General features: G+C 41.2%; 1 protein-coding gene across 1 annotated transcript; it reads right to left on the minus strand.

Annotated features, from left to right (window-relative positions):
- Window positions 1–21445: 21445 nt before the first annotated feature.
- Window positions 21446–22051, minus strand: LOC126236788 (60S ribosomal protein L18-like). The gene has a single exon (XM_049946375.1). It carries the CDS (start codon window positions 22038–22040, stop codon window positions 21474–21476), a length of 567 nt encoding a protein of 188 aa, XP_049802332.1. The 5' UTR covers window positions 22041–22051; the 3' UTR covers window positions 21446–21473.
- Window positions 22052–23171: the final 1120 nt, after the last annotated feature.

Here is a 23171-nt window from a genome sequence, read left to right on the forward strand (position 1 = left end):
TTGGTTTGGGGAAAGGTAGTTGAACATTTCGATGGTAAAAATTGAAGGACTTAGCTTAGAATTACAGGTGAGGCAGCCACTAACATGTGGGACAGACGCCTTTTGTAGTCGCCCACTGTGTGAACAGACGCTACAGTCTGGTGCTTTTATACAAAAGCCTGCCTCTTCCCCCAGTTCCACCGTTCTGATGATCTTCATCGCCACCTTCACTGCCGTTGAGGTCTTCACCGTTTCCCTGACAATGGACTCTCACGAGGTACTATCACCCAGGCCAGGTCCCAGAAAAAACAGTTCCTCTCAGGATAATGGTTTTGGAAAAGTAGATACTTGGCCGTGCACGTACGTAAGCAATCGGTTCCTGTTATTGCCCACTGCTCATATTGACATCGCGAGCGTAAATCGTAAACACATAGGCAACTGCGGCCTGAGTGGCTGCGTCATTGTAATACACCGAGCGACGACAGTAGGCGAGTAACCTGTGCAGATGTTATTGCAATTCTCTTAACTGTTAGGATGGAAAGGAGATTTACTATAGCTGAACTATGCGATATGCATTTAATTCATGACGAGTCAAAAGGTGTTGCGAGGGCAGCTGTAGGAATTTATCGAGAACGCTTCCCACAACAACGACTTCCTTCGCGAAAGACATTTGCTGCTGTGCACCAAAGGTTTGTGTTATTGTAATTCTCTACTTGTGTGCGATTATTATGCATTTACATCTTAATAAAGTACAGTAGTTATCTGCACCTTTGTAAATTTTCTTCCGTATGCGAAACGTATCTTCTGTTCTGATATGCTTTCCGTTTTTGTTACATCATGACAGAATACAACTGACGAGTACGTATTTAATTTCCTTAGATTGAGAGATACTGGCTCTTTAATGCCCCGCGCAGAAGGCAGAGGCCCACAACGCGCCGATCGTACATTGGAAGCTGAGGAAAGAATTCGGGACCGCATCCAGGAGGATCCTTCTTAGAGTACTAGAAGCATCGTCCGCCACATGGATATATCGCACACTGTCGTTCATCGCACTTTCGAAGAGGAGCGTCTGCAGCCTTACCACATTCAACGCGTACAAGCATTGGAAGAACAAGATTTCCCTCCACGACGTGAATTCTCAGAGTGGTTTTTGTTACACAGTGCGCAGCATGATTTTGTCAACAAAATACTCGTCACAGATGAAGCAAGTTTCACTAGCGGCGGAATAACTAATTTCCATAACATGCACACGTGGAGTGTACACAATTCTCGCCACGTAGTGGCAACACATTTTCAGCGACGATTTTCCGTAAATGTGTGGGCGGGTATGCTGGATAATTACATTATTGGGCCCTATGTTTTAGCAGCACGATTGACTGGTAACTATTACCGAACGTTTCTAGAGGAAACATTGTTACCAACGTTGTTAGAAGACATTCCGTTAGGCATACGTCATAACATGTGGTTCCTCCACGATGGTGCTCCACCCCACATTGGTCAAAGAGTACGCAGATTTTTGGATAGTCAATTTCCAGGACGATGGATCGGGCGTTCGGGTCCACGGCGATGGCTAGCACGCAGCCCTGATTAAAATCCACTGGATTGTTACTTTTGAGGCCATATGGAGGAACTTGTTCATGCTGAGCCAGTAAATAATGTGGACGAATTGACGCAGAAGATTTTAGATGCTGCCAATACCATAAAGGCCAATGTGCATGTGTGTGAACAGGTGCAACAAAACTGGATTCGCCGTAATGAAGCATGTGTTGAAGTGAATGGTGGTCATTTCGAACATTTATTGTAGTACTGGTGTGAGAGGAAACGAAGTAATGGTTTTTTTTCCGTTAACGATGTTGTTGTACAGAAGGAAAATAATGTGAATTTAGTATTCGTTATGGCACTGTCGGAAAAAGGTGAAACAGTTGATTGTAATTAATCCACAACTATCTACTTGGTGATTGATTGAATTTTTACTAATAGAAATAAATTGTGTTTGATGTTAGCTTGTCATTACTACTACGACCGTCGTTATCGACTTCTTGAGAAACAGACTGGTTGTATTCAATTCACGTAAAGCGAATTACACATTCTTGACAACCCAAAAACCGTTTACATTCCTTTTTTCGGTAACACCTGATTATCACACCACGTCGTTGTACACGTCTAATGATTTCAATACTCTGGTCGGCTCGTTGCCTTTCTCTGGCCGCCCCGTCATTGTAGGCAATAAGCTCGGTACGCCGTGTACTGTCGGTTGACTACGTAAACAGAAATGCTTATGCATGGTGTTACAAAAAGGTACGGCCAAACTTTCAGGAAACATTCCTCACATACAAATAAAGAAAAGATGTTACGCGGACATGTGTCCTGAAACGCTTAATTTCCAAGTTAGAGCTCATTTTAGTTTCGTCAGTATGTACTGTACTTCCTCGATTCACCGCCAGTTGGCCCAATTGAAGGAAGGTAATACTGACTTCGGTGCTTACGTTGACATGCGACTCATTGCTCTACAGTACTAGCATCAAGCACATCAGTACGTAGCATCAACGGGTTAGTGTTCATCACGAACGTGGTTTTGCAGTCAGTGCAATGTTTACAAATGCGGAGTTAGCAGATGCCCATTTGATGTATGGATTAGCACGGGGCAATAGGCGTGGCGCAGTACGTTTGTATCGAGACGGATTTCCAGAACGAAGGTGTCCCGACAGGAAGTCGTTCGAAGCAATTGATCGGCGTCTCAGGGAGCACGGAACATGCCAGCCTTTGACTCCCGACTGGGGAAGACCTAGAACGACGAGGACACCTGCAATGGACGAGGCAATTCTTCGTGCAGTTGGCGATAACCCTAATGTCAGCGTCAGAGAAGTTGCTGCTGTACAAGGTAACGTTGACCACGTCACTGTATGGAGAGTGCTACGGGAGAACCAGTTGTTTCCGTACCATGTACAGCGTGTGCAGGCACTATCAGCAGCTCATTGGCCTCCACAGGTACACTTCTGCGAATGGTTCATCCAACAATGTGTCAATCCTCATTTCAGTGCAAATGTTCTCTTTACGGATGAGGCTTCATTCCAACGTGATCAAATTGTAAATTTTCACAATCAACATGTGTGGGCTGACGAGAATCCACACGCAACTGTGCAATCACGTCATCAATACAGATTTTCTGTGAAAGTTTGGGCAAGCATTGTTGGTGATGTCTTGATTGGGCCCCATGTTCTTCCACCTACGCTCAATGGAGTACGTTACCTGTGCTGCTGGAACATGTGCCTTTACATGTACGACACAACATGTGGTTCATGCACGATGGAGCTCCTGCACATTTCAGTCGAAGTGTTCGTACCCTTCTCAACAACAAATTCGGTGACCGATGGATTGGTAGAGACGGACCAATTCCATGGCCTCCACGCTCTCCTGACCTCAACCCTCTTGACTTTCATTTATGAGGTCATTTGAAAGCTCTTGTCTACGCAACCCCGGTACCATATGTAGAGACTCTTCGTGCTCGTATTGTGGACGGCTTCGATACAATACGCCATTCTCCAGGGCTGCATCAGCGCATCAGGGATTCCATGCGACGGAGGGTGGATGCGTGTATCCTCGATAACGGAGGACATTTTGAACATTTCCTGTAACAAAGTGTTTGAAGTCACGCTGGAACGTTCTGTTGCTGTGTGTTTCCATTCCATGATTAATGTGATTTGAAGAGAAGTAATAAAATGAGCTCTAACATGGAAAGTAAGCGTTTCCGGACACATGTCCACATAACATATTTTCTTTCTTTGTATGTGAGGAATGTTTCCTGAAAGTTTGGACGTATCTTTTTGTAACACCCTGTACTATCCATCCTACAAACATTAGGTTTTAATAATACAAAAATAAAGTACATGATACAGGAAATGTCATTAGACTTTTTTCTTTTTTGTCAAGCACACCAAGATGTACCATCTGTATAATTTTGGCGCCTTATACCGTTTACACCATATATGTACCGGTTCATTCCAGTTCCTTATCGTTACAAATCACATTATAATTGTGAAAATTATTGCGTCTATGTTCCTTCATTTTCCTATTACTACTATTTAACAAAGTTTACAGAATCCTTTGCACTTCTTTCCCTTGCCTCTGTTTGCTATTATTATGTGCTAAAGTACAGATGGTTTGTACCTGTTCAACAGTAACTTTTCAGTCAGATGTTCTTTTATAGTGAAACAAGAAGTATCGTATGTCTAGCTTATTTCAATAATATTTTGCATTACCTTTGACACCCGCTACTATTAGAAATGTTACACTGCATACACATTTGGCTGTTATAGTAAGAATACGTCTGGTTCCTCTGTACATTCTGTACATCTCTATCCACCACTCTCATGCAGCCAGCAAACAGCATGACGGTGTATCAGAGATGGCTGATTCTTATCATTGTTCTTAGGTACACTTGTGGCCACCTCCCTTCATTGTTCTCGTAATGTAGCTTGTCTACCTGTTTTACCCCTCTGTGTTGTGGTGTATGTTGACTATAGTTTTGCCTTTCTTTCAGGGAAGTTAGTTTAGAAGACTTAAAAAGTCAAAGTCTTTGAGCCGTGGTGGCTTACTTTGCTAGCCTAAGTACATCTGGCAACGACATTGATAGTCACCTCCCTTGTGACTTACTTTGATTTTCAAAATGGCTCTGAGCACTATGGGACTCAACATCTTAGGTCATAAGTCCCCTAGAACTTAGAACTACTCAAACGATAACTAACCTAAGGACATCACACACACCTATGCCCGAGGCAGGATTCGAACCTGCGACCGTAGCAGCCCCTCGGTTCCGGACTGCAGCGCCAGAACCGCATGGCCACCGCGGCCGGCACTTTGATTTTCATGGTTGGATGGGGCGGGGTAGGTGCAGCGTATCAGTGTGAGTTGGGAACGGCACATGACAGAAGGAAGAGAGCTGGAGCAGCTTCACCTGACAGTGGGATGTGGTTGGGCAGATTTGGCATGGGCAACGCATGTACCCAGCCGGGCCGCCGAGCGACTTCTCAAATGTTGGGCAGCCATTAATGATGGTGACGAATGTCGTGCTCTGGAGCTCAGGTGACGGGGGCCTCCTACTGTTATTTGAAGAGGATTTAAAAGAGAAATTCATGGTGGGAAGACTGCACCATAACACAATGCCTATGGACATCCTGGCCCTATGATTTTATTGTTTAAAGAGAAACTGGAACAATATTATTGTGTTGTGTTTAGTGAAGAGTGTGTCTCTGTTTGTTCTCCAGTGTGCCTTGGTTTGAGAGTGGTCAGTGGTTGTTAGTGTGTCTTAGTGTGTCTTATTTGAAGCCATGTGATTCTGTTGACTGGTAAACTGCTTGTGTGGACCTGCTTTGGGAGTGATGTTATGAATTGAAATGGTAACACTGGTGAGTGGCAATGTACCAAGTGGTAATGTCATTGTACTGGGAATGAATTTAAAATCTAATTTTGATATAGTAAAGTGCATTTATTCTAACCTACGTTAATGTGTTTTTGCCATAACTGAATTATGTAGGGCTACTACTGTGTGAAATTTTCTGCCTTGCGTAAGGTTTTAACTGTTGCTGCTCCGTTTATACCTGCACCTTGCAACTACATGTACTCACTTATTACCAAACCTAGACGGAGGCATATGTATTTACTGTGTACAACAAATGCATTCTAATTATCTCTGTCAAACTTAGCGAGTTTCCCCAGATTTGATTAAAACCCTTGTGAAGGCGTTTTATATATACACTCCTGGAAATGGAAAAAAGAACACATTGACACCGGTGTGTCAGACCCACCATACTTGCTCCGGACACTGCGAGAGGGCTGTACAAGCAATGATCACACGCACGGCACAGCAGACACACCAGGAACCGCGGTGTTGGCCGTCGAATGGCGCTAGCTGCGCAGCATTTGTGCACCGCCGCCGTCAGTGTCAGCCAGTTTGCCGTGGCATACGGAGCTCCATCGCAGTCTTTAACACTGGTAGCATGCCGCGACAGCGTGGACGTGAACCGTATGTGCAGTTGACGGACTTTGAGCGAGGGCGTATAGTGGGCATGCGGGAGGCCGGGTGGACGTACCGCCGAATTGCTCAACACGTGGGGCGTGAGGTCTCCACAGTACATCGATGTTGTCGCCAGTGGTCGGCGGAAGGTGCACGTGCCCGTCGACCTGGGACCGGACCGCAGCGACTCACGGATGTACGCCAAGACCGTAGGATCCTACGCAGTGCCGTAGGGGACTGCACCGCCACTTCCCAGCAAATTAGGGACACTGTTGCTCCTGGGGTATCGGCGAGGACCATTCGCAACCGTCTCCATGAAGCTGGGCTACGGTCCCGCACACCGTTAGGCCGTCTTCCGCTCACGCCCCAACATCGTGCAGCCCGCCTCCAGTGGTGTCGCGACAGGCGTGAATGGAGGGACGAATGGAGACGTGTCGTCTTCAGCGATGAGATTCGCTTCTGCCTTGGTGCCAATGATGGTCGTATGCGTGTTTGGCGCCGTGCAGGTGAGCGCCACAATCAGGACTGCATACGACCGAGGCACACAGGGCCAACACCCGGCATCATGGTGTGGGGAGCGATCTCCTACACTGGCCGTACACCACTGGTGATCGTCGAGGGGACACTGAATAGTGCACGGTACATCCAAACCGTCATCGAACCCATCGTTCTACCATTCCTAGAGCGGCAAGGGAACTTGCTGTTCCAACAGGACAATGCACGTCCGCATGTATCCCGTGCCACCCAACGTGCTCTAGAAGGTGTAAGTCAACTACCCTGGCCAGCAAGATCTCCGGATCTGTCCCCCATTGAGCATGTTTGGGACTGGATGAAGCGTCGTCTCACGCGGTCTGCACGTCCAGCACGAACGCTGGTCCAACTGAGGCGCCAGGTGCAAATGGCATGGCAAGCCGTTCCACAGGACTACATCCAGCATCTCTACGATCGTCTCCATGGGAGAATAGCAGCCTGCATTGCTGCGAAAGGTGGATATACACTGTACTAGTGCCGACATTGTGCATGCTCTGTTGCCTGTGTCTATGTGCCTGTGGTTCTGTCAGTGTGATCATGTGATGTATCTGACCCCAGGAATGTGTCAATAAAGTTTCCCCTTCCTGGGACAATGAATTCACGGTGTTCTTATTTCAATTTCCAGGAGTATATATATATATATATATATATATATATATATATATATATATATATATATATATATATATATACGTACCTCTCATAGACTGCCTAACAATCGTTGCTATATTTTGACCAAGGGAAAATCCCCACAGAACATGATTGCTTGTGGTTTTATCTTGGGGTTTCATCTCAGTTACATACCTTCATTGTTGTACTATCAATCCTGGGATACGGCCAATCACTGGAATGGTAGTGAACCCATTCCCTATTGGAACTAAACAAGTTAGTTGAGGCCTTCAGTCTTACTGCAGCCCTATCTGAGAAACTCCTAACAGGAGATTTCGATGCATAATTAGAAATGGTTGTCCGTCCCACATATGATGACTTCCTCCCTTGCAGCATGTGAATACTGGCGATAGTAATGCACATGCGCCCTTTGACAGGCGTGAGAGTAGGCAGGAAAAGTTTGTAATCCGACGTACACCTATGCCAGTCTCACAACAGCAGTGAGTCGTGTCCAGCTGTGGCTGTGTGAACCATAGGACGTTAAGAGAATATAGAGGGTGAAATGTCGTGACACCATATGGTCAACAAGTCTCGAATAGCACCTAGAGTGTCCCTGACAAAGTGTCCCTGACAAAGTGTCCCTGACAAAGTGTCCACGTCAGGTGGAAGGAAAACGTTTCACATGTCCTCACTCCACAAGAAACTGCTGAGAGGTTTACAGATTATTCCCAGTCCTGAATTTTATGCCACCACCTCTCCTCTCTTTGTTTACCAAATAATTACGGTGAAAATATCTTTCAGCATTAATTAGCATTGTAACCACACGCAGCTCTACACACTCCTCTTCATGTTGTCGCATGAGGAGAGACAAAAGGTATAATCTCAATCGCTGAAATGGCCCTTCTTCATACTGCCTTTTAATAGTCGCTAATAGTGAATGGTCTAGATGTTGTTGCCACGTCGGGTAGCCACGCGGTCTGAGGCGTTTCGCTATAGTTTGTGCGGCTTCCCCCGTCGGAGGTTTGAGTCCTCTCTCGGGCGTGGGTGTGTGTGTTGTCCTAAGCATAAATCAGGTTCAGTTACATTAATAAGTGTGTCAGCCTAGGGACCGATGACCTCAGCAGCTTTGTCCCATAGTCCTTACCACAATTTTCAAATTTCAAGATCTTGTTCAAGTTGATAAAATAGCAGTTAAACGCAACTATTAAAACTAGGAAAATTAGATGCTAGCACATGAAAACTGAAACAACAACAGGATAGTGTAAACCTGCCGCAACTGACAGAGGCATTTAAACTCATAGAAAGAACTGCCCCGGTTTTAGACGATACAAATCCAACAATCTGGAAATACCTGTAGGCAGTCCTTCTGTTGCACAGTTTCTTAACATGTGCTGCCAGGCTTACGAAGCAATTTAACAATGGAAACAACAAAATTTTACAGCCATGTTAAATGGTGTAAAATGTAGCAGCGTAGTTAATAAATTCTTAGATTATGGAGAACATATACGTTTTACGAGCAGTAGCTCATTAATGATGGAATGGCCAACTGAATACTGGCAGACGCAGGGAATATGATACTGAAACACTTTTAGCAATCTGAAGTCTAGCACCTTGAGTGGAAGGGGCAATATATCTCAAATATGGAACCAAATTTTTGTGTGTAAATAAAAGCACAGGGTATTCTGATAAAGTGATTGCTACCAGATTACAGCTCTGTACCAGACGGAGACTCGAACTCGGGAGCTTTGCATTTGGTGAGAAAGTGCTGTGAGGGGGGGGGGTCATGAGTCATGCTTGGGTAGCTCAGATAATAGAGCACTTGCTGCCAAAGGGAAAGGTCTCGAATTTGAATCTCGGTCTGGCACACAGTTTTAATCCGCCAGGAAGTTTCATGGGCAGTGTTTCTCTCAATCCATTCATAACATTTTCATGGATGCTATATCTCTAAAATAGAAAAGAAAATTTCACAGTGGAATCTCTCCAGGAAAAGGCAGTATTTAACTCACAACTGACTTTTACATTTAGATGAAAGAGGACACAATGTTAATCCTCACAGTAAAATGGCTTTCAGTTTCATATTCACATCCAACATGAAGTTTGTGACGATAATCTCATGAAAATTAGTGCCAAGAAAAGAATACCTATGACTTTAATAGAACAACAGACAAAATGAAATATGTAGGATGCAACATAACTTATGTCCACAGGCAAGATTTTCAGCAGAACTTATTCCCTTTTTGTCTTGAATTGTAAGAACAGCCTTTCATTACAAGAAATGGAAATACTTTTAAGTCTTTCTGGCACCATTGTGGTCGTCTAGTAACAATACTACTCTGTCGACATTAGTATCTTTGGTGACCAAGGTGATATACATGTGCATTTGCCTCATAGCTGACTCTGTAAGGGTACACACGAGCTACTTAACATTTCTATTGAGTACTAGCTAAACGCTCACGGATTCACCAACATATGCACATGCGACATATACTATCTGACCAAAAGTATCTGGACACCCTGATATAATGTGGAATTAATATAAAATAAATAAATAAATAAAATTTAAAAAAATAATTATTAATTATGTATTATAGTGATTGGTTGTAATTAATATTTGCTTATCTGGAACGTGGACGTTTACTTATTTGGTATCAGACGCTTGACAATGGCTTTTTCGTAAATGCAATGTTATTCGTAGTTGACCGTGAAATAAGACTCAAATAATCGGACTTCGTATTTAAATCGTTTCCAAAGACTGGTGCGGTAGGTGCGGACTCAAAATCTAAATCTCAATATTAGAATAATTTGCCAGCCATGTCAATACGTCTTACAGAGGTGACTGTCTACTAAACATAAAAAGATTACACAGTTAGTTAAATCAGATATATTCAACGAATAAGCCTATAGTTAAATAATTCAACTTACTTTCATAAATATAGAATCCTTACAGTATCGAGTGCCTAGTAAGATTGCAACTCGCAGTGTTCTTATATAACATTAAATATGGCGGTGTGCCAGTTAAATAAAATATACTTGCTTCCAGCCTCAGCTATTCTACGAGACCTCCTCCTTCTCAATGAAACATAAGAGTGTCATAATTGTATTTTGTTTTATCAGCGGCATAGCGCTGCAGTTCTGTGCCATAGGCTTTATTTATTTGTCAGAGATTAATTATTTAATTAAGATTTCGCGTTTCCGAGGAAACTCGCGCACGGCATGCAAATGTGCCTTTATATTGCCCCCTGAATTGCGAGGCGAAAGAACACACCTGCAGGCGAGCAAGTCACCTAAAGGCACATGAAAATCTAAGTTATCTACAACTATTTACATGACATACATTATACAGTATATTATATACAAAATTTGAATGACGCGCATGCGCCGTAAAAGTTTTTATGTTGGCAAAATAGAGTGCGCGCATGCACAGAAGCGTCTATGTGACCCCGGTACTGCTGTTATATCGTAAATTAACATCACGCGGCACAGTATCACAGTTCATATTGTTCGTGTGCGCGCGCGTTGCTTAGTCGTTGAACAAAGAAAATATTCCCCCAAGATTACATATGAAGAGTACATTCTATGACAAGTAACTTAATTTTTAAAAGTACAATATTTGTTATAATACAATACAACTTTAGATTGTTGAATGTTCTTAGTTACTTAGTATTGCATTGATATGCTTCAAAGAAAAATGTCTTTTGTTTCAGGTTCGTTGACCTATACACATCGTGTCGTTATTACAGTTTATATTCATCTGCTGCACAGTAATGTTTCACGGGTTAGTGTCGTCGTGGTAAAGTTGTTTTTTTTTTTTTTTTTTTTCTCAGCAACATCTCTGTATACTAACGCAATTGATACATAAGCAAGTCCATTTCCAATTTCCATTATAGTCGTTGTGATGCAGTTCGTTATGACAAAAAGCATTGTTTATTACAGATAGGACGTGACCCGTCGAGTAATTGGTCCATATGCAGTTCGTTTTCGATATTCCGTGGAAGCTTGCTTGCAGAACCTCGGACGGTACATAGCTGGCATCGATCCTTGGACAGACCAGGTAAATGTGTCCATCACATTTCGAGAACATTCCATTTCCTGAAGTTCCAACCAAAATTCTTGCACTCGTCGTGTTGTTGTCTGGACAGGCACGTTGTGACCATTTAATCCAGTTAACATCTTGAAGTTAGGTACTGTAGTAATGTCACTAGACGATGCACCAATTATGCACTTCACATTTTCAGTTTTTCTTTTAAAATATAGCTCACCTAAATGTTCGTAGTTACTTATCAAAGAAATCGTTCATCACGTTTGCAAAGGTACGATGCATGATGAATGTCATTAACAGTTTCTTTCACTTAGGTTTCTGCGTAGTTGCAGACTTAGTAATGTACATCATCATTACATAGCTATAAATTATTACATTATGTCACATTTGATTACATGAATTGCAGATATTTACTTTCTCTTTAACGGTTTTGCTGGGATTTTAGCGATGTTTTTTGTGATGTCATCTGAAATTAAGATAGGTTAGACACAACATTCATTACATCAGTAGGCAAGACCAGGCGTTTTCACTACTCAATAAATATTCAAAATAATAAGAGACGAAAAACTGTTAGATTCCTCGCGTTTTGTGCGTGTGTGTATAGTGTCTGTGTGGCCTTGGTTACTGGTAGATGCTTTTCTTGCTGAGAGATGTGCGTCTAATCTATTTCTCGAAGTAAAAGGTCCCTTCACAGATGACGTCTGTCGGTTCGTCGGGTGTCATACCAAGTCAGTGGTACCTACAGTCACAAATGTTCCGTGAAAAATTAATGTATCATTCACTGCTACGTAATCGTAAATTTTACCTTAATATTCAGTCTTCTTGGTAGCGCCGCGGCGTTGAAAGAAAAGTTCTTCTGTCTTCAACCGCGTCACTGGTACAGCTGAAATGAAAATTTCTATACTACTTATTATCTATGGTGTAGCAAATAGAGTTTTGCGAGTTGCTTAGCAATGTTTTCATGGATATGACTTTGACATTATTTAGCATGAAATGCTCTAAGATCTCGGTGTGCGTATAGCCCAATAATTTTGTTAGTTCTAGGATGTTGTAACAGATACGCACCAGGATGGGGTATGTTAACAATAATATAAGGTCCTTCATATAGCAGACGCCACTTAGCCTTGCGTCGTTTGAGTGCTACAGATTTATCATGAGTACGAAGTAGTACAAGCATTCCTGTCTTGAATTTTTGTTTTCTTTTTATTATGTTTGCGTGATGTTTGTTTCGTATCTGTGCGTGATGTGTCAGTGTAGTCAATACTTCTTATATTTTCTGTTCAGGTGTGATTTCCTTGTCTGACAACTTAGGTAATGGTTCTATCCATTGATCGTCCTGTTTGCAATTGAACATGATCTCGTTAGGTGTGTAATTTGTATTGCAAATATTTAAGTTATTGTGTACGTCTTCGAAAAGACTTAGGTAGGACACCCAATTAGTATGTTTTGATGAAATATAAGTCCTCTTGAATCGGTTTAGTTCTCGGAAAAGTCTATCAGTTGCGTTACATTGTGGTCTAAACCTTGAAATAAATATGCTTTTAATGTTATTGTCCCTCAAGAAATTTTTCCATTTGTACCCAGAGTAGTATGCTGCATTATCTGACAGAATTGTCTTAGGTTTTCCCACGTGCGTCAGGTATTCACTTGAGAATCTTCGTATTATACCATTTGCAGTGGCGGATTTTAAAGCATAAAGTTTTACATGTTTAGAGAATATATCGTAAAAAGCTAAGATATATTTGACGCCTCCAGAGCTTGCTGGATGCGGTCCACTGATGTCAGTACACAGAATTTCCAGGGGTTTACTCGGTATAATAGAATGTAAATCTGTTATTGTGGATAAATTCTGAGGTTTTGATTTTTGACATATTACACATGTTTTCAGTTCCCTGTAAATTTTTCTTCTCATATTGCTAAAATAACAGTATGTGCTGAGCTTTGCCAAACACTTTTTCGTCCCATAATGACCCCAAACTAAGTATGTGTGCCAAATCAAATTACGTTCAGACTCCTTGGGAATGCATACACACCAGTTAGTAGCATTTGGATGTCAGCGATACAGTAATACATCATTGTGTAACTTGTAATACTTAGTCAAAGAATGATTGTGTTTTTCTACCAGTAATGTTATTATCTTATACCAGTGAGGATCAGATTTTTGTAATTAAGCCATGTTTCTGCACATATAAATATAATATTGGTGATACTGCTTGTCTTGCATTAAGAGAATCCTGTAGTCATTTATGTTTTCTAAGTCACTGTTGGTTTCATTCATACCTTGTGGAAGTCTACAGGGTGTGGTAGATAAGTAATGAGACTCAGTCTAGAAAAACAAATTTATTGATCCAATTTGTACAAAACGTTAATATTCTTCAAAGTACTCGCCTTGGGCGTCGACACAACGTTGCCAGCGCGTTTTCCAAGCTTCATAGGCCCCACTGTAGTCCGTTTGAGTTATCCCAGTTAGTGCCATCGTGACAGCACGTTGGATGTTCGGAATATCGTCGAAACGATGACCCTTCAGGCATCTTTTGACCTTCGGAAATAGAAAGAAATCAGGAGGACTCAAGTCAGGGCTGTATGGTGGCTGTGGCAAAACTTCAACTCCAATTCGGGTCAAGTAGGAGGTCACGAGGAACGCTGTGTGCGCCGGAGCGTTGTCGTGGTGGAGACGCCAGCGTTGAGCAAGGTCCTGTCGCTTCCGTTTGACGGCTTTGTGCAATCGCTGAAGGACTTCTTTGTAGAATTCGGCATTGACAGTCTTCCCCTGAGGGACAAACTCTTTGTGAATTAACCCCCGCTTGTCGAAAAACACAATCAGCATTGTCCTGATGCGGGACTTTGACATTCTTGCTTTCTTCTCTTCCACTGTTGTCTGCTAACATTTAACTTCTTTGGTGATAATACTCAGTAAATGTCCGAAGATAGACTTGTAAGCCGAAAACCGGTTAGCAATAAAAAATAATATTGTAGAACAAAAGCAAACTGGTGCTTTTCATTTATTATTATAATGTTGTTCTACCAAGAACCGACGGAAGATTCTGTTAATATGATAAAACGTGCCACAACAGCACAATTATCCGTCTTTTATAGTAGATTACTGAGACAAAAAGTTAAATCAACACAACACATTTGGTTTAACAAACAGTGTTTGCAACGCAAAATTACGCCAAAATACGGCTCCATAAAGTCAAGAGGAACATCCGCCGCAGCAAACAAAGCCGTTGACGTCGCAAGATACACGTGGATAAAGGAAGAAATGAAGAAATGGTATCGTGTTCGTGACAACGTGTGTATACATCTAAAAGTGGTGCATATGGCAATGACATCTAAGTTACATCCGTGTGAGTTCGATGTTTGCGATCGAGAAGTTCGTCAAAGTATAAGTGATCTTATTCACGACGTATTTTTGCGGCAGAACAAGAAATTATCTATGATTAGGAAGGTGAGTGAACCTCTAACCTCAAACTGTAAACAAAATTTATCGCAACGTGTAATTAACTTATCGAACTTGGTTCTGTCCCCAAAGGAACAAAAAGTGCTTGAAAATGGTTTTAAATATGCTCCTCCCCACCCTCCATCAGAAAAACTACTGGATGTTATGAAAGTTGATATTGAATATGCCTTAACGAAAGACACCACTGCAAAATATATAGTTGCCAATGCACTAAAGAACGAAACCAAATTCGTGTATAACATCCCACGGTCTATTGACTTTCACACCCTCAACTCCTTAAAACAGAAATTACAACACCAAGGTATCGTTGCTACAAAATCTGATAAAGGCAACAGTATTGTGCTTTTGAACAAATGTGATTATGCGGATAAAGTTAATGATTTTCTGAATACCACAGGCTTCCAAGTCCTTCCTAAAGACCCTACTAAATTGTTCAAAGAGGATGTTAAATATGCAATCATTTCATGCAAAAGCAAATTCTCTGAATTTGAAGCAAAACTGTTAACTAATATGAACCCAGTGCCTCCTAGAATGTACGGGCTTCCTAAACTGCATAAACAAGATGTTCCTATTCGTCCAATTGTATCATCATTCAGCGCTCCATCTTACAAACTAGCCAGTAAACTTGATGTCCTAATTAAGAGCAAGACTAAATTCAAACCAAAGCATGGTATTTCAAACTCTGTGGACCTAGTAAACAAGTGAAAAGGTATATCTGTCTCACACAGTGATAAATTAGTATCCTTTGATGTCAGCAGTAGAATGTATTGACATTCTGACAGAGCTGATGCACAAGTCTAGTGTCAATCCTGTGGAATTGAATGAGTTGAGATTGGCCACACAGACCTGCCTTGCACAGAACTATTTACAGTTCCAAGGCACTCTTTATAAACAATTAGACGGCTTAGCTATGGGTTCCCCTCTTAGTCCACTGTTGGCTGAAATATTTATGGACCGTGTTGAACAAAATTTTCTAAAAACAGAACCTTTGAGTGCAAACATCAAATACTGGTTTAGATATGTAGATTATGTCCTGTGTATGTGGACTGATACTACAAGACAACTCAACACATTCTTGAAGAACCTAAACAGTCAACATAAAAATATCCAGTTCACTATGGAAATTGACAACAAACCCATAAACTTCTTAGATCTCACCATTGACATCAGTACACACACACATTGTTTCAAAATTTACAGAAAAACTGGTGCTTTTCATTTATCAATCATTGTGTGATAACCAACAGCGCACCAGTGGACAGATGGGATGAAAAAAGATACCGTCGATGTACTGTAAGCATCACAGATGATAGTGCGAACAATTTTAACAATTTTACAGTAATTTCAACACCGGCCAATGATGTGACAACATGTTTCCCAATTTCTGTACTATCGCCAAACTGTCCCTTCTCTGCTTTGTGAGACTGTGCAGTACATCTGTTCACTGTTCATTCTCGAACACATACATCATCAACATATACCAGACAGTGATCTACATATTTCTAGCACCTTGAACATAGAGCATAATCTATGATCTATCTCTATATGGATAAGAGTCACAGGGCATTCTCGCAGTCTTGGGATAAAATTAGAGACAAAGACCTCCTTGTACTGTCTTTGACCAATATGCCCTGTAGCACTGTTACCGATTTAATCTGCAGCTAACCTGAAGTCCTGTGAATGAATGGAGCTTGCCAAGTCCTTGCCCATAAAAATGCAATGATGCGCCCATGTCGAGGAGGTTAGCACGTCTTATCGGTGTATAGTAACAGATTTGTGAGTGTTGTAATAGCAGATGGTTAAGAAGAACAAGAAACAGGTGTTTTTTTATGCATTGAGATGGATGGAGTTTGAAGTATTTTATGTAAATCAACTATGCTATCAATTTTAATGTATTGTTCCAGTGTCTGGGAGCAATACCAGGAGGGTATTGATAAGAAAGAACGTATAACACGCACTCCTAAGGCTACACGGTACTGCACTTAAAACAGGCTATAATGTTAGGTCGCTTCAGTTTCCGGACTATCAGCCATGTGGAATGCAGCGTTGTTAATGTCCCAATGTAAGAAATGTATCTCCAGTGCATGACATACATCATTCATGAAGGTTTCTCTACGATAAGCTATGGTAACAAACTGTAAAATGAAAAAACTGCTTCCTTAAAATATCCATTCTGTGTGATACGTGCACTGTGTAGCTTTCTAGAGATGTATAGTGCCCACTGTTCGCAACTGATCATAGTTCAGAAATTATACTATGGCTGCATCAATCCTATATAAAATAATCCTTAGTTATGGAGAATACCTCTTACAAGGAAACACATAAATGCATAGCAGCATCATCCGACATGTGGAATTACACGTCATGCTGCCACTGACTCTGTAAACAACACGTCTGTCAAGATGGTGTATACATGGGGATTGCAGTGCCTCAGAAATGCCTGACGCTTACCTATAATCATCTTAGTTATGAAACTGAAGCCTCGATTTTTATACCGAAGGTGTGACAGGCGAATGGAGTACATCACATAAATCTTCGTTTGTTTAGAGGAATATGTCGAAACACGATGGTTACGTTTCATCACACATGAGATAGAACCTCTCCAATGACTGAGAGGTATGTTGTTAATGATCGCAAGTAGACAGTGCTCTAATTCACATAGAGAACATGTTGTCCTATATGAGTAGAACACAGCTATGTCACGTGACTGATGCATCCTGACAGAACAGCACAAGAAAAAGGTCAAATGACCTGCAGCAACATATCCCCCATCGTCTAGAAAGCATCATCGGTCGGTTAATAAGTCATACGTCATTACAGCTCCATCAGAACTCATCACGCCATCCATTCTCTGTTATCCTTTAATGCAGATGCATGTAAGTTAGGAGGCAGATGGTTCTTTGTTTTCCTGAAAAGCATCAAACACAGTAGTCAACTCCCGTGTATTACTGTTACCTCAATAGACATACAGTAGAATGCTTCCTCAACAGAAAATAGTTGCTGTTTCGCTGGTTCGCTTCGCTTCCATGTCGACATTTTCTCGGATTCCTTTCGCTGTTGCATACTTGTTCCCATGTAAAACAATTTTTCTGTACCAACCAGAAGACACGCAACTACTTCCTCAATTTCCCCGCATTTCGGTGTATTTTGCCTCAATTCATACGTTTTTTACGTAATTTTTCGCAATTCTATCTATTTTATATAATATATCTACCCATGAAATCATGATATCACCTCACGTTCTGTGTTCTAAAATTGCTTGTAAATGTAATACAACTGCCAACACCTAGCGAAGATACACTGTTTTCCTGATCAGTATAGCATTGTACTTGATTGCATCCAGTCGCCTCCACCAACATATTCTACTTTTGCAGTGTCCATGTCCATGTCCATGTCCATGTCCATGTCCATGTCCATGTCCATGTCTCTGCACTTGTTCATGTACTGATCGTCACAGAAGAGGTATGTGAGATGTCACGATTTCCAGGAAGGGTAGCACGGGTACGTGGAGATCGGTTTCATGCTGAAATATAATATTCAAGCTTCCATCGTCAGTGGAAGAGCAGTGTAATTGAGGAAGTGTCTATCCATATTTCATGATCTGTAGGCCATTTTTTCAGGGTTTAACTGTCAGTGCAATATGGCGATCTGGACAAAATATTTTGGCCCCTGGAAGCCTCATCTCCAGAAAAAATGGCGGACAGTGCTCCCCCAAAGGCAGCAGCAGCAGGTTGGTGGGTAAATTCAGTAAGAGCCAATCAGAATGCTCCATTCATTCACAGGACATTCTTTGTACTGGGACATAGTGGTGAGTTTGTTTGTTGGTTCAGAGATGTTTGTTGAAAGCAGGACGTCACGATTTCCAGAAAGGGTAGCATAGGATGTCTTGTTAGCACCATCAGAAAGAATGAATTCGGTGTTACACTGAGCTATTTTCCTAAACAGCTCCACTGTTTTCCATACAGTGCTTTAATACCCTAAATTACTTAAACAAACAGTATTCCACAAATTGTCTAAATTTTTTAAACAATATTCCGTAAACTGCTAACGATTTCCTGACAATTTCCTTAAGTAAATGAATAAACTATATTACATACACCGTTTTAAATAATTAAACAATATTCCATAAACTGCTAACGATTTCCTGACAATTTCCTTAAGTAAATGAATAAACTATATTACATACACCGTTGTAAATGAAAGGGAAGCAATGGTTGGGAAGGAAGTGGGACAGGGTTGTAGCCTATCCCCAATATTATTTAAACTTTATATTGAGCAAGCAGTGACAGAAACAAAAGAAAAATTCGGTGTAGGCATTAAAATCCATGGAGAAGTAATAAAAACTTTGAGGTTTGCCGATAGCATTTTAATTCTGTCAGAGACAGCAAAGGACTTGGGAAAGCAGTTGAACGGAATGGATAGTGTCTTGAAAGAAGGATATAAGATGAACATCAACAGAACCAAAACGAGGATAATGGAATGTAGTCGAATTAAGTCGGGTTATGCTGAGGGAATTAGATTAGGAAATGAGATACTTAAAGTAGTAAAGGAGTTTTGCTATTTGGGGAGCAAAATAACTGACGATGGTCGAAGTAGAGAGGATATAAAATGTAGACTGGCAATGGCAAGGAAATCGTTTCTGAAGAAGAGAAATTTGTTAACATCGAATATAGATTTAAGTGTCAGGAAGTCATTTCTGAAAGTATTTGTATGGAGTGTGGCCATGTATGGAAGTGAAACATGGACGATAACTAGTTTGGACAAGAAGAGAATAGAAGCTTTCGAAATGTGATACTACAGAAGAATGCTGAAGATTAGATGGGTAGATCACGTAACTAATGAGGAGGTATTGAATAGGATTGGGGAGAAGAGAAGTTTGTGGCACAACTTGACTAGAAGAAGGGATCGGTTGGTAGGACATGTCCTGAGGCATCAAGGGATCACCAAATTAGTATTGGAGGGCAGCGTGGAGGGTAAAAATCGTAGAGGGAGACCGAGAGATGAATACACTAAGCAGATTCAAAAGGATGTAGGTTGCGGTAGGTACTGGGAGATGAAGAAGCTTGCACAGGACAGAATAGCATGGAGAGCTGCATCAAACCAGTCTCAGGACTGACGACCACAACAACAACAACATTCTATATATTGTCTAAGTAGTTTAAACAATATTCCACACACTGCATTCGAATTCCCTCCAAATGATCGATCAACTAGGGCGTTTTCCAGCAAATTTCCAGGAGGGGGTGTTGCCAGAGGGGGAAGCATTAATGAACTGATAAATTTAATTGTCAATCCAACTGATAAGAGTGAGAGGGTCTATTCCAATAACTCAGACCTGAAAGTGTACCTGTAGCAGTGTGGGGGGGGGGGGTGGCTTGGAGCTTTCCTGAGGGGTGGGGGAAGGGATAGGAGGCAGGGGGACAATAGGTTAAGGAGCTGTCAATCAAAAGGAAGGATCCTTTTAGCAGAACAATAGGTTAACGACCTGTCAATCAAAGGAGAACCATAGGTTTGCGCATTACTGCCCCTTATGTAGGCAACCCCACTTACAAAATGTTCTGAAACGAAACTTGTCCCACTAATATAAGTCACTCTAACAAGTTTCTGATTTCACTTAGTTAGGCAGCAATATTAATGAAAACTGTGAACGAGATAAACAGATTCCAAGCTATATGCCTTAGAAGAGTGGAAATAAGAATAGAGACTTGAATTTTGTAAAATTATGCCTGCATCAGTATGTCGTTATGGAAACGAAAACATGGCCATGACGTAAACAAAAAATCAGGAGAGGCAGTAGAGATTAAGTTCCTTTAGTCGATCAGTTAGTTGCACATTAGAAAATAATAAGAAAATCAGCATGTAAGTATCAACGAAAAGAGAAAGAATGGGCAAAGAAAGAGAAAGGAGTAGATAAATAAACTGAATAATAGCTGAAAAACTGTTTCGCAAGACAGAGCTGATCAGGTTATGGGAAGGGGTCAAGATCAGTTACTGTTAGTTACACAAGAACACACACAACTTTATTCATCAAACCAATGCACAGTTTTCTCTTTAAAACATCAAAGACCAATTCACAGCTGAGGGACCAAGTAACTTCTCCAGGATAAGTTTAATGATTGCTTTTAAAACACCAGGATTTAGAGTAACAGATGAAGGCCTTACTTAAGTAAAACTACAATATCTTCTCAGATAAAGGCCGAAATAATATTTCAGATCAGCTAAGGAAATTCTTTAAGGACCAAGCATTTACAAATTAAGGAAAATTCAAGTTAATTCTTCGGCTGAAACCTCAATTAAAAAAAAATTTCTCTACGTAATAAAAGAGAGGCTTAAAGATAAGCTTTTACACAGTACAACAGTCGCTAGGGAGGGGTAAGTGGAAAGGTTGGGGAGGGGGAGGAAATGCAGGAAAGAAGGGAGCCAAAGGAAGGGACTGTTAAAAGGAACGACAGTGAAATGTAAGACCATAGAACACACACCTTTGTGAATTGCCCAAATGTTAAGCAATAAAATAAACTAAAACGAAAATAATAAAAACAGACATTTGAAGTATACTCAATCATTTGCAATCCACGCAGGCAGTACTAAAAACCTAGCAAGAACATAAAACAACTCAATTATACAGAAATGAAAGCAAACTTCTTAAAAGATAAAGCAAAAGAGTATCAATATGCAGTTAATTGTTTACGATTCATTGAGAATCAGAAATGATAATGTACCAAGGAATATTTTTTGTTTGTTTTCTTGTTTTGTTTTTGTTTTCCTTGTTATTTTCACAGGGTCCTTTATTTTATTTCAAAATCATTAACAGTACATGTCCACAAGCAAAAAGTAATTTACAATTATTTTTTGTAACCACAGCTGCCCCTGCGTCCTCGAGCTCTCTCGAATTTGCGACCCTTAGACCACACGAAGGGCTTTGTATGACTGTGGGGCACACCAGGAGCCAAACCAAAGTGCTTTACAGCGTCTCGTGCATTTCGGCGACCTTGCATCAGAACGGTCTTCTTTCCAGTTGGTGCACGAAGAGCAAGCTGATCAAATGTAATGATTTCACCGCTAGCTTTTAGAACGCATGCACGTGCCTTCTCAGTCACTCTTAATGCACAAATTGTTAGTTTTGGAACTTCAAATATTCTGTCATCATTCGTGACCGTTCCAACTACAACAGCAATCAGGTTTTCTCGGCCAGGCTTCTTCATAAAACGCACTACTCTTGCGAGCGAGATAGGTGGCCTATTTATTTTTGACATGAATAACCTCCGTAATATTATCTTATTGAACTTCGCTTCCGTACGTCGAGCGAGATATCGGTACAACTTAAGCAGAAGCTTAAGGTATACATCTTGCGACTTCTGTGGAGTGCGCCGAACCTTGCGGTCCCACTTGTGATTAATATCAATACCCATCGTCACAAACCGGAAAGGAATACAATGGTCTAATCATTCACATTAGTCTTTCCGTGAAGTGGCTACATAAACCATTTGCTGGCAGAATCAAACTGAACTTAAACATTTTAACGTAATAACTTTCAAGGAGCAGGAGCTCGATAGGCACCACTTATGCTTATGCAGAGAAGTTCATTATGGAAGAGGGGTGATGAGGGTTGGGAAGGAGAACAGAGGTTGGGGTACAAAACAAGTGTATGCTAAAAGGTTCACTACGACCACTGTAAAAAAATGAGAAAGAGTGGAGGAGATGAGGTTGGAAGGGGTGTGTGTGGAATTGAGGTTGGTGGGTTTTCAAAGAGGGGCTGAGTAAAAGGGTTGGGGGTTACCTTGGTTGGTGTCAATAGGCTTACGTTGTTATCGATCAAATTATTTGATCAGAAGCTATATAGGCCTACCATTCAGAAATAGGGCCAAAATCCAGTTTGTCCAAAAACCAACTTTTTCATTAAAGACTATGTCAGGCTCCTTCATTTTGCTCTTAAATATCTCAAATCTCTGCAAAATATTCAGCTGTTACTTTTTGATGCATAATGCTAGATCTTCACAGTAATATCATTACTATCAACCCGACGTCTTTCCTTTCGGCAGCTGTCCGAAAGCGATCCCAATACAGGAGCTAATGTGTTCTTTGAAGCGGGTGATAAGGATTCTCTCCGTTTATCCATTATAAAGGGATTTTCAAAAACAGTGCTTTAACTCGTATACAACTGATGAACCACTTCCCGATTGTTTAGACTCTGCTTCGATTTATACGAAGTTGCCTGCTCGTCCAGAATCGTAACCTAAACCTTTCTGAAAATGAGTGGACCAACTTATTCGAGATTGGTCCCTTGCTTTGCACCATTAAAAACATCTTTACGTCATCTGTCCGCAGTTGTTTCATCTGCCTACGCTTCCTACGCAAACTAGAAACTAATGACTGTTTACAGCCATTAGCTGGCTCAACTTGCTCCGAAATATTTAGCTCTTTATTAACATCACTTTCGTTTACCGGCAATCTTAACAATTGCGCTATCACGGTACAGGAGGAAGTGACCTTGTATCTGATGGAATGACTGAAATCACTTCATATCACAACATCCGATAGGA

Source organism: Schistocerca nitens, chromosome 1, assembly GCF_023898315.1.
Source record: "Schistocerca nitens isolate TAMUIC-IGC-003100 chromosome 1, iqSchNite1.1, whole genome shotgun sequence".
Lineage (NCBI taxonomy): Eukaryota > Metazoa > Arthropoda > Insecta > Orthoptera > Acrididae > Schistocerca > Schistocerca nitens.

Coding starts and splice junctions, on each gene's coding strand:
- LOC126236788 (XM_049946375.1), bottom strand. CDS start 22,040: ATGGGTATTGATATTAATCACAAGTGGGACCGCAAGGTTCGGCGCACT.